Here is a 12744-nt window from a genome sequence, read left to right on the forward strand (position 1 = left end):
TAAATCTCTTATTATTGTCCCTTCTTTTTAAATTTTTCAAAATCATCCCTATTAACATATTTTACCAGTATGCTGTTTGCACAATCTAGATCAGTCATCAAAGAAGATACAAACAATAGACCCCATATAAATATTTCAGGTCAGTACTATATCTACTATTTGGATAATCTGGCCATTTACTTTCATCTTCATATAGCACTCTAGCTGAAGAAATTTTACTAACAGTACTCTTTATTTTAGAGCCCATGGCTATATAATTTCCTGGTTATTTCCTAGCCCATGTCTTGTAATATGGTGTAAGACTGTGTTCTTTTCAACAGATAAAGCAATTGTAATCATCCAGAATGGTGATGATGCCCAGTTACAGCAGTCAAGACTATATGGTTACTCTCAATGGTGAAAGGAAAAGTAATATTATTGAGATCTTTTTTTCTAGATGGATTTTACATATGTTCCATACCTACACAAAAAGGAAAAATTACCTGGGAGACAACACATTTGCACTTTGTGTTGGCCGAAAAATTTTGACTTCTACACTTATGACATGAATACTACACCAGAAAACAACAATCACTCCTTGATTGATAGACAGGCTCTCTGTTTTGTAAGAGTTCTGTTTTTCTGTATTTACAAAATCACTCAGTTCTAATGAATTTTTTGGAGTGGTATTATTTTGTTCTCCTGCCTTGAAAAGGTGTAAGAGATGAGGAGAATACCAACGTGAAAAGGTTTAACATAGGTTTCTATTTCTCAAATAAAAGTTCTACTAAGTATTTCCTCTACTTTATTTACAAACTCATTACTACAATTAGTGAGGGAAGCCACTCTCTTGCCTTTTACAAAGAATGCAAAATTCTTGAAAAGTAGAATATGATAGAACCAATTGATCATGGACTGGATTTAACACTAATAGCAGAGTAATGAAGACTAAACAGGACTTTTTTTTATTTTTTATTTTTTAAGTTCACATAGCAGAACTAGAGAGAGAAAACTAAGCCTGTCAGATTTTCCCCCACATTAAGACACATATTTACACCCTTTTCTTCTATCCATTTAGCCTTTCATATCTTTACACTCAGAGAAGCAGCTACTACAAATACCTTTTCATTACATTAGCTGTTATCCTATCTTTGCAACACTTCCCTGTGGGCCTTATCAAACGTACAAGATGCAACCTTTTCAGTTTTGAGGTCAGTCAGCTACTTAAATCTCTTCCAGCTATCCCCCATTCCTACAAAAAAAAAAAAAAAAAAAAAAAACTATAGAAGAAAAAGGAGGAAAAAAAAAACATTTCCTATCCGCACTGTATTAAGACACTAATAAAAGCACTGAACCGTAGGCTCCACTTTTCCTCATGCATGCTACAAAGTGCTACCTTACAAATTGCACATAGCCCTTCTGTACAACACTGTGAATTAGATATTCACAGCAAAACAGAACAAAAATGTCATTGAACTGTCTGAACAGAGAGGGAAACAAAAAGAAAGAGGTAGGGATTTTGTCTCTTGTATGCATTACCCTGAGAAGCATGGGTAATCCACCTTCAGAGCATGGTCCTGTAAATACCCTTGAGCCAGGAAGGACCTGCACCTGGGTCTGGCTGTAACAATGAAAAGTGCTCAATAAGTTCCAGCTTCATTCCCTGCAAGGTGGGCTTGAACAGCCACAAGTAGAGCCCCTCAAGTACCTGCAGGAGAGAATAAACCCCACTCTGCATTCAAGAGCAACCTTCCCCAAATAACACTGCCAGCGGTGGCCCCAGGACTCTTACCACAAGACTGAGACAACAGCCTCAGCTCTTCCTTACTACAGCCCTCCCTTCAGCTCTCCTCTTCGATGCTAAATGCTGCACTTAGTTTATTTGCACTTCTCTTTACTGTAAGGAGGGTCCCTGTAATTGCTGCTTAGATAGTTGATCTGGCCTACCCACAGAATCCTTTGCATCCCACAGTAGTGCACTTTGGCTTCAGCTAAAGTTTAGTCTGTATCTTACTGCACATGTATTTACCTTACTCATTCACCAGTTCAAAAGAATCTAAAATGCTCTGTGAGGAAAAGGTAATATAACTGTAGTGCAAGGCAAGCCTCCTTTTTAACCAAAGTTCTCCTGCATGTGATATCCCAACTGAGGAGGTCAAACAGAAATTTCAACTAAAAACACTGAAAAATTTAGTCAATGAACATCATTACACTGCTTTAACTGTAAACAGATGAGAACTTAAAAGAAAAGCAAATGCAAATATTTCTGACAAGCCTAGAACTGAGTATTAGGTTTCAATTTAATAAATATATTGGGGTAAGTTTGGAAAATTTTGAGATTACACTGGCAGATAGAACTCATGCTGCAGTTATAACATCTCATCAAGTGTTGGAAGTTTTATGTCATTTGTGTGGAGAAAAGAAACATTTACTGTATCAGCAGATTCCTAAGCTTTTTCCAACTCACTTATTGACACTTGTAAAGGATATGATCATCAGTAAAAACAAAAAGTATACCAAGAAATTGTCATCAATAATTGAATTAAGCTGTGCTGTGTTTTCATTATTAATCTACTGACATGCTTTAAAGTTGGGGTTTTCCCTCCTAACCAGAAACAGATTAAAAAATACGCCTCTAAAAAAGAACTCTAAAAACATCTCAGTGTGTCTGTTATTTTGTAATTTTAGTATTTACTACAGTGTTTATAAAAATATATCAGTTGAAGTGTAGCTGCTCTTTAACCAAGAACATTTCATCTAGCTTTAGTTCTGGGATGAAAAAAAGTATTCAAACATGCTTTGTAGGGCAACATTATTGTAAAAGCATTTGTAGATCAGGGTTACAACAAAAAGTACTATTAAGGACCACGAGTAAATTAAAGCTCTCAGATAGCCTTGACTTTGATACAGTGGAGCATATGAAAGTAAACCTCCACTGCCTCAAGTGGGTAAGCATTTTTGTAGTAATGTTGCTTCCCTTGCCAATTCCCAACTTGTTTTGAAGAATTCAGAATAGTAGCTGCTACAATCAGTGCATGACATACTGTCTGTTTCAAACATTTTTTTCTTTAAAAAGCTCACATACTGTTATTGAGCATACAGGCAAGCCCTGTGAAACAATGATTTTTTTTTTTTTTTTTTACTACTGTATAGAATGTATCAGTAAGAATTATTAGTATTTCTTTCAACTGAAAAACATGATTTCTCTATGTTCTTTATAAGTCTGTATGATTCAGGAAATGCTTTAAAGGCGTTCAAATAAGATACGTTTTTTTCCTAAGTGAGTAACTTTAGAGAAGCTTTAAAACAAAATTCAATGCATTTAAACGCTATATAAATCAACATCCAGGATGAAGGGTCAACAGGGGTTAAACTGTCTGTCCTTCTTGACTACATTCATAAATGTCTTTTCTGGCTTTACTTACAGAAGCAACTGCAGCGTATCTTGGATATTAAAACCTCCAAGGAAACCAACAATAAAAGCCGCTAAGAATTTCACAAGTTTTTTTTTTTTTTTCTCCTCCTTAGGTGTTAATTAAATGATCATTTAACACTGAAATGTAAACACAACATTTTCATCTACTGACAGCTTACCCTATTATAAATCCAGGGTAATAAACGTCCTGGTGTTAATACTCTGAACCAAGTTCCCACAACACACTAAGATGCCTTGTCATGTCTAAGGTTAAGCATCTAGACACAAAACAAAGATTGTGCCTACTCGACTTCCAGTTCAATTTTCCCATCACCCAGTGACCTAGGTAACACTTTGAGCAATAAAGAATAAATTTAATTTCTCCAGCATTTTGTGAGGATTAGGAACAATTGTTGGTCTGCAATGACTTTTTATCCTTGGATTCTTTCTCTTCCAGAGCATTCCTCCAGTTCTAAAAGAAAATTCTGATGGTTTTAGACACAGAACAAACAGAACTTTAAATTAGGCTTTTTTCAATCAATTGGAACTGTTGGAGGGGAAGCAATCAACATTTCTTTGGACTTTTCTCAGCTATTCAGTTACTTCAGGCTTTAATCTTCCACTCGCAGAAGAAACTCACTATCGCAGGGACAAGTCTCTATACATTCACATTTTCCCTTGGCCTGATTTATTTCTGTTCTCCATTTTTTTATTTTATTTTTTTTAATCAAGAAGACATGGCTCACTTAAATGTCCACTCTATGCAAGCTGAGACTTACAGATGTCCTCTTTATATGTAACATCTCACACCATGTTTCTGCACCACATAATAATGGCATTTCCCCTGACATGCCTTTTTACTTTCCATTACTTCCGTCACTGATATTCAGTTTCCTACTTAACTCCTGTCTAAAAGGTTTCCTATGTTACAATTAACCAAACCTTTCAAGGTTCAACCTCCAGGAAAAACTCAGAGACTAACCCTGACAGTAACATGGTTACAGAAGATCCCAAATTTGTTACTTGCATTTTCATAATAAAAGAAGAAAAAGCTCTTATTCAGTTTTCCAATGTAATCGCAATCATATCAACAAATATATGAAGGATAATTATTTACACTCAGAGTTAAGGAGGTCAAGATGACCTGCACATAACTACTGAAGTTGATTTCTTAATCATTTTGAATATTGCCATATTATTTTAAAAGTGCTGTCACCTGAATAAACATGTTTTAGTGTGATTTGCATTTAAATATCAACAGCTAGCAGCATAAAAGATTCTGAATATCACAATTATTTATGTTGGTTCAGAAGAATCACAGTAAGTTACATTTCCATTTGCTTGACATTTAACATGATTTCCACATTAAGGTTAAAAGAAATTATAAACAGTTTTGAATACTTATTATAATGAAAGCCAATAGGTAGAAACACCTATACAGTGCAAATACTAAACTATTGCTTCAGTATTGCAGATTATTTAAAGATTTAACGATCTGCTTAGCTGCATAGTTAGCTTACAGCCCCAAAATCTCATGCAAATTGCCATTTTATGCCATTGTAAATGAAAAACTGCCATTAAGAAGTGTCCTTTTCTAAGTAAGACCAACTGAACTGCAGTTAAACATTCCACCCAATTATCTCAAAATAAAAAACAAATAATGATATTAAGAGACCCAGTTCATAAAGTTTTTTTCCTTCTTTTACAATTTAAAGTATACCGTTACATCAATTAGCAACTACTAATTCTGTGCATTTGGTACACTATTTTTTACCCCTATGCAGTGGTGATGTGAAAATGCAAAAGATAGCATAGCTCATGAAAATTATACAGGTTAAAAGACTCTAAAACTACCGAAGGGCAGGAAGTCTGAAATTTGAACTCCAAGTAATAACGGTCAAACATTGTGATAATACATTTTACACATTGCTCCTCCTCCCCCCTCCCCTTCCCCCACAATGATTACATTTCAAAAGTTCATTCTGGTTCCACCAACACTTCCACTCAACTAAAGCTAAAGCTGAATGTTTGCTGTTGCTAGGATATAACCACTGCAAATTTCACATGAAATGCATATATATGTTCTGACTTCTGTGCTTGACAAATAAATCACTTGATGCACTGTAGGTTTTTTCAGTACTTCTAAGATCTCTATAGAGTCATCTTGTCACCTTTTACCATACATAAAAACAGCTCATGTCTGAAGCACAGCTGTAGTGGTATTTGTTTTGCTCACTGCATTGTAAAGAGCGATTGGATTTTCAGTTTTGAAATGCTATAGCAGTGAACAAGAAATGAAGCTAGAGGTAAGTAAAAGGATGTGAAGAAAGACACACACACAAAGCTAAGCTGCACAAAATACTCTAGCTCCAGATTTACTTTTCTCCCTAGATTAAAAAGAGAGCTGGTGACAGAAAAAAAAAAAATGAAATGAACATTTCTTCATAAAATCTTTCAGAAATTTATCTCCTAGATCTTCCCTGCCAGAAATGAATGCCAGAGAAGAGGAATTACAAACCCAGCATGACAGGTAACCCATTCTCAGTTACTGAGTTCCTTTGTAGAGGTAACAAACCTCAACATTGGTAGTTTAAAAATCTAGCAATTCTTGTATTCGTAAGTAGTTCTATTCTTAGCTACAGAATAGACTGGGGGAGTACAACTTTAAATTAGTGACAATATACTCCATTAGCAAATTTATGAAAATGATGAATTTGCATTACAAGAAATAGTAATTAGTCTTGCATCTTAAAGATTTCATTTTAATTACTAGCTTACAATATCACAAAGCCAAAACCGTACACTCATTTTATACGTATTCTATGGAATAACTCTTCATTAAAAGAAAACCACTTTGGAAGATTTTTTTTTTTTCTAAGAACTATACCTATTGATGAAAAATGAAACTAATTATATTATGCTGGCAATTAAAAGTTCACCAGTAGTAGAACTAGTAAGTTCTTACCAACTTTACTGCTCAGAAGCCTATTATTTATTTAGAGAAAACAATTTAAACATTCCTATATTTGAAACACACCACCATTGTAAAAGAAAACTGCAACATGTGGAAAACTTGTGCGATTCCATTTATTGTTAAAAGGATGAGACTGAACAGAAAAAATATCTCTGACATCTCTGATATCTCTGATCTCTGACAGAAAAAATAATAATCAAGTTGTATTATATAGAGACTTCTAGAATGCTTCATAACAAACCATAAACACAGAAACCAATGGCAGAAAAGAACCACTATCAGGAAGGATCTAACAACAATTTCAATTAATAATTAACAGAGAAATAATAATAATAATAATAAAAAAAAGTATTCCCTCCCAATCAATCTTCTGTTAAACAACCAGCAGACCTCTAAGGCAAAGCACTGCAGCACAGAGCAACTCCTCTACCAACCTGCCGGCAGAAGAAGAGGGACTCACCAATCACGCTGTCAGGGAAGAGGAAACACCCCCTTGCCCCTCCTTGGATTTTTAACATCCAGAGCCACCTGTCTGCAGTTGCAGGAAGATTTCAGAGGCATCATAACAAGAACAAGCATTTCCTAATGAGCAATTTCTTCACTAATTCAGGCATTCAAATTGAAGACAAATTTCTTATCTGCCAAATTACTACTACAACCTCTATTGTTGTTTACCGTTAAAGGGACAGGATATGAGAAGTAAATTAAGCCTCAAATACAGCTAACTTAAAAATGAAGCCAGCATCTTAAAATACTTTGAAAGTCGCTGCATTAGTATTTCATACACACCACCTTTTTTTCCCCTCTATTTTCCATTCCTATCTCTGATTGCTTTTTTACCTTCACCAGAAGAAAAATAAAAAATGAAAAGGTATGACAGGAAATGATGCAAATCACAGGTTCCCCTGCAACAGCTGGAAAAACAGCAGAACTTTCCTTCTCCCCAAGACAGGAGCGCGTGGGGCAGCGGGTGGATGAGTGATGATGGCGGCCTGTCCGGACAACGGTAACCCTGGCAACTGTAACCTGCAATTCCTGCCCAGCCATTGTGGGATTTATTGTGGCAGGGGCCAGAGAGGCCAAGAGTAAAATGAAGCAGAGACTATGGTGTCTGACACATCTAGTACCACACACTTTAATCATAGCTGGCAGAAATTAATTCAGGAGGAATTTTTGCAAGGGCCCCCCATGCAGCGTGGTTTGTTGCTGCTGATGCTGCTGTTACAGCTTATGATTATTTCTGATTTTTTTTTCCCTTTTTAATGTTTATGTTTTTTCTTTAATTATTAACACTTTGTTTTTTGTGTTGCCTCTCACCAACAGACATCTCAGAACCAAGTGTTTATTTTTCCTTTAGAGGACAAATCTCTCAATTACAATGAGTTTCTTTTCAAGTACATCATATTAGGTATCTTTCTAAGATGCAAAATCAGACCATGTCAACAAGAAACATTACTTTTTTCAAAGCCAGTGTTGCCCAACTCATACAAAAAATACTGGTCATAAGGGAACTTAACCTTCTTCCAAGTGCAAGAAATGCGAACTAAAAGGAACAGACTCTGTGTATGGAATCCAATACCCTTTACATGCCACTAATTTAGAAAGGTAACTTTTAAAACCAAATTCTCCAAAAGCCTTGGGTATGGTCCTTGGTATCCTGCCGCATACGGCAATCAATGAACTGTGCTCTAACCAGCCTCTAAGCAGTCAAAATCCATTTGCCTCAGCTAAGCCCTCTTCAGCTCCCTGCATTAAAGCACCTCATGGAAGCTGGGTGAGTCAGTGCAAGCGGGTACACGGGTCACTGGAAACAACACATCCTGTTCTTGTGGAAAACCTACTTGTTGCAGGAGGACTTGTATTACCCCGTGGGATTTACTATAGGGCGCCTATATTTTAACGTTATTGCAACAAAACAGAGGTACATGTACATTTTTCTTTGAAAGAGATCTTGCGAGGTAAGATTAATATACACTTCAGCACTAGTCAGACTATTTTTAGCATACTACTATTGAAACGTATGTGTCAAAACACCTTTGCAGATAACTCTTACTGGGAGAATCAGTTTCTGCTTTGACTAAATTAACCATTTTAACTGGTTCCAAGAGATTTCTCAGAAGGCTGATAAATCTGAAAGAAAATAACCTGAAAAATAATTCATCTAATTACCTTAGAAAATGGAGTCTCCAGACATAGAAAATAATGCACTGTCTCTTTTAAACTCTCAACCTATCGCTTTCCTTTACTTACACTTCCCATCTGTCAACAAGTGCTTGTAATTTTATTACACTGTCCTGTAGTTTATGCAGAGTTGGTATTATTTTACAGAGTTCTGTTAATGGACTGGATAAATGGTAATGCTATTTAAACTAGTCTCCTGCTCCAGCAAACACAGCTGCAACTGTACTACTATTTCTAGGCAAACATCTTGACCTGAACATGCAGTGCTCTCTCAACCCGTCCAAAGAGAAATTGGAGCAGACAGCAAAGGGAAAGCATAGCCGGCCGCTGGCGGCAACCAACTGTGTCTAATCATAATTCATATACAGTGTACCCTCTTTCTTTTATATTGCATTTAGGCTACACAACAAGCATATGTGCTTCTTCACCTGGCATCTCATTTACAGCCAAGGGTCAAATGGTAATTATTATTCACAGAAGCTCAATACTATGCTGAAAACATGCAGTGCACACAATGTTTGATTAGCTGTTAAATGACAAAAATAAATACTAAACCCAAAGTCTATTATACATTTTATTGATCATGTTTAGAGAACTTTTAATTCTCCTTCAAGATATATTCATTTGGATATAAATATGCATAAGCACTTACAACAACAGATGCAAAAAAATAAACCAAATGACTTTATACTGTTCATAACAGTCAAAATATACAAAATCTGAAAGTTGACCAAGTAAACATTTAACTAGCTTCAATCCTTTTGTTGGTTAGGCATTTTTTAATTACAAATTTAGTTTAAGCAACCACATATTTTTAGTATCGCTCCTATTTTCTTTTAAGCATGAATACATTATAACCAGACATTCACTTTCATGGTCTGATCAACAATAACCCTTAGGCAGAGGAAATTTAATACTGCGAAGACAGTGATCTCTTACTTTCCACCATATACACTATGAGCAGTTGTGTGCTTTGTCTGAAGATATTACAGATTTAAGACTAGCTTTTATCAAATATGCAATTCTGAGTTAAATATATTCAAGTATGATTTTGCCTGAAGCATGCATCCATTTTTTTCCCTGCAAATTATGGCTCATTTCTATTTTATACAAATTTAGATAACAACCTTTACACTATAGGAGGAATAATAAAATGATCATAAATCCCTTTCATTTTCCTTCCTGATGAAAGTAATATCTTCATGATTGCAGATGGAAATTGTAGAAGAAACTGTTAATATATAAAACCACACATGAATATATTATAATATAATAGCAGAGAAAAATATTTCTGTTTGTCAGAACAAGAGCCTTCAGGAGCTTTCTGGTCTAATAGTTTAACAACTCATTGCATCTACAGGGAAGTTCAAGAAACAAAATTTGCATCCAAAGCAAAGGAAAGAAACAAAAATACACAGAACTAAGTGTTAATATCAATAATAGCATCATTTTCAGTTTACCATTTCAAATTACTAGAATATGGGGGAAAAGAACTATTATTTTGTGATATTAGAACAGAATAAACTCCTAAAAAATAAATGCTTCATTATAACATTTGTTCTCAGGAACATTTTCATACACTGGAAACAAATCAGAAGAATTCTGCCTTCTTCCACCTACGCATATTTTTTCCAAGCACGCAAGAGATGAGACTCAAAAACGATTTCAACATCAGAAGACTCACCTGAACCCTAAATACAAGTGTCAAATACATACACTTAACTAAAACAGGGCTCAACTTCTACCATTTTTTCAAAGTCTACTTAAGTATGTCATGTTGTATCCCATTCACATGGCACCTTGTAACATAAAGTTGCTTTGTAAAGTATTTTGTTACAGACAGTGATCATATGGATAAATGGAAAAATCCCTATCTGAATTTAAGTCCATGTTTATACTGCACCATAAATGAGTAGGTTCTTAAAATGAAGCCAATGCATCAAAATATTTTTTAACATTTGCCAAGAATAAAAGATAATCAAACCAAAGAAAATAATTAAACAAAAAAAACTTAACTAATTTGCTATAATTTGTATTTTGGTAAAATATTTCATAGCTTTTTCTATCCTCGGTTTACGTTAGAACCTTTGTTTTCTTTGTGAGAGACACAGGAGAGATCTCCACAGGCTACCATTTGTCAACACTGATTTTTCTGGTTAAGTGTATAGAGACACAAAACCAGAACAAAACCAAGTATTGTACAGTGCTATACTGTTGGGCCATAATCTCCATAGTCATTCAGTTATTTTAACAGCGGAAGCAAATAAACAAAATACCACCAACTTCCCCCTGACCAAACAGGAGGAAAAAAGCCAGAGCATTCCTTCAACAAGAGTTCTTGACAGAAACAGGAAAGGAGGAAACAGTATTTAGTCTCATACCAGTTTTTAGCCTAGGTTCTAAAAAAAATTCTCCCTAAGTAGTCATAGTACTGAAACAATCAGTGTCCCTAGATGTATTTTGGCCCCATTTGAAACAAAAGAAAAAAAACACATCACAAGACACAATAACAAAACAACACCATATTTTCATGAATAAGTTATTGGATCATGCCTACTTACAGCCTGTATAACTTCGGTGTCCCCAGAAAGAGCAGTTCAGAAAGCAACTGGAGGTTATTTCTGTTAAGTCGCCTTTTGAAAGAGAAAGAAAAGGTTGTGTTAGATTACAACTAAAGTGCTTCAGCAGTACAGTGCATCCACTTTGAGCAGATCACTGTGCTGTAACAAGCTGCTCTTAAAGGCTATGTAATGCTGGTCCATTAGCGGAGACATGGTCCAGCAGTAAATTTACCATGGACTAATTACATTTTCTGGTTTCCCCAACAGACTGTATTACCTATTTCATTTTATGAAAGATTATTTTGAATTTCTGTAGTGTGAATCAACCATTAAGTCAGGATTCTATCCTGTATAACCAACCAGAAAACTAAAAGTACAAAGCCAGCAGAGTAACTTCAATCTTTCTCCAACTCTGTGTTCCTCTTGGTATAATGAAGTGAACACACACACATTTTCTGACCATGAAATACCATTCAAGGGAACATGTATCAAATGTGTGCACTTAGTTAAGTAGTGAGAGAATATATTTAAAGACCCTTATAAACTACTTCAACAACAACAAAAACAACAAAGCTGTTACAGAAACTCTGATCAAATGAAAGCCAGAAAATGATGTCTCAAATTCAGCATTACAAGTTTTACTGTAATATCAGTTAAAAACAAAAATACAGTTATGCTCACCACTATAAAAAGCACCTAAGAAAGTTCAATTAAAAAAAAACAAACAAAAAAACCATTTGTATGTAAGATACATAAAATACTAGAAAAGAAAATTTGCAGCTGGGATTTGTAAATACCTGTTTGTCTATGAGATTTCTGACTGAATATGCTGACCAGTGTCTAAGCTATTTAGTTTGAGTTAACAAGTTCCAAGTCCCCTGTAGTATAACCATAAGCCAAAGAAGAATACCCTCACAAAGACAAATGTGCTCCATTTTCATGATTATTTATTTATTTAGTTAACATCGTGCACAGATTATTCTTTTTAAGTGACAGCACTGGAGTACCACACAGTCATATCATTCAACAATTCAAACTCCAAACAGGCTTTTATTTTTAAGGAATGCAACACACATGCCACCTGCCATTCAAGCAAAGCACCATACTGAAAAAAGTGCTTCCTCCTGAGAACCTAATCACAAGTGCCAGTTTACAATGCACAGTGCTTCTCAATACATTGCTTCTAAGTCCTTTCTGGCCACCAGTCTGCAGAGTATAGACTGATATTTATCCCTACAGTGGTTGCATTACTTAAATGAATACATATTTGCCGAGGCATTCAACAAGGTGTAAAAATAAATAAATAAATAAATTCAAAAATGCAACAGCAGTCTTACAAAGATACACTCAGCATCACTTTAAAGGTATACTTCATGGGTCAAATACTTGTGTTAGTATGTAACTTTCCATATTTGGACCATCAGTTTCTATTAGCACCTACAGCTCACACAGCCCACACAACTGAGCACATATACTGCTAATAAAGGATGCACGTGCTCCTGTACAGATATTACTATTAAATGTCAGTAATAAGTCAAATGCATTAATTAATCAAGTACTACTAGCAGTACATTCATGACTCAGTAGCTTCTAGCAAGTGAGCATGGCACTTAGAATTAGTGTTTCGACCTATA

At 35.2% G+C, this 12744-nt stretch overlaps 1 protein-coding gene across 2 annotated transcripts in view; it reads right to left on the reverse strand.

Annotated features, from left to right (window-relative positions):
• The window catches only part of SLIT2 (slit guidance ligand 2), a 231580-nt gene that overhangs the window by 201395 nt on the left and 17441 nt on the right, over positions 1–12744 (reverse strand). For both annotated transcript variants that reach the window (XM_065735731.1, XM_065735730.1), the window contains exon 4: positions 11111–11182. In XM_065735731.1, the coding sequence (XP_065591803.1) occupies positions 11111–11182 (72 nt within the window). The remainder of the gene's footprint in view (positions 1–11110; positions 11183–12744) is intronic.

This window comes from Cyrtonyx montezumae, unplaced genomic scaffold, assembly GCF_038088225.1.
Source record: "Cyrtonyx montezumae isolate F1298 unplaced genomic scaffold, pur_monq_1.0 scaffold_2, whole genome shotgun sequence".
Lineage (NCBI taxonomy): Eukaryota > Metazoa > Chordata > Aves > Galliformes > Odontophoridae > Cyrtonyx > Cyrtonyx montezumae.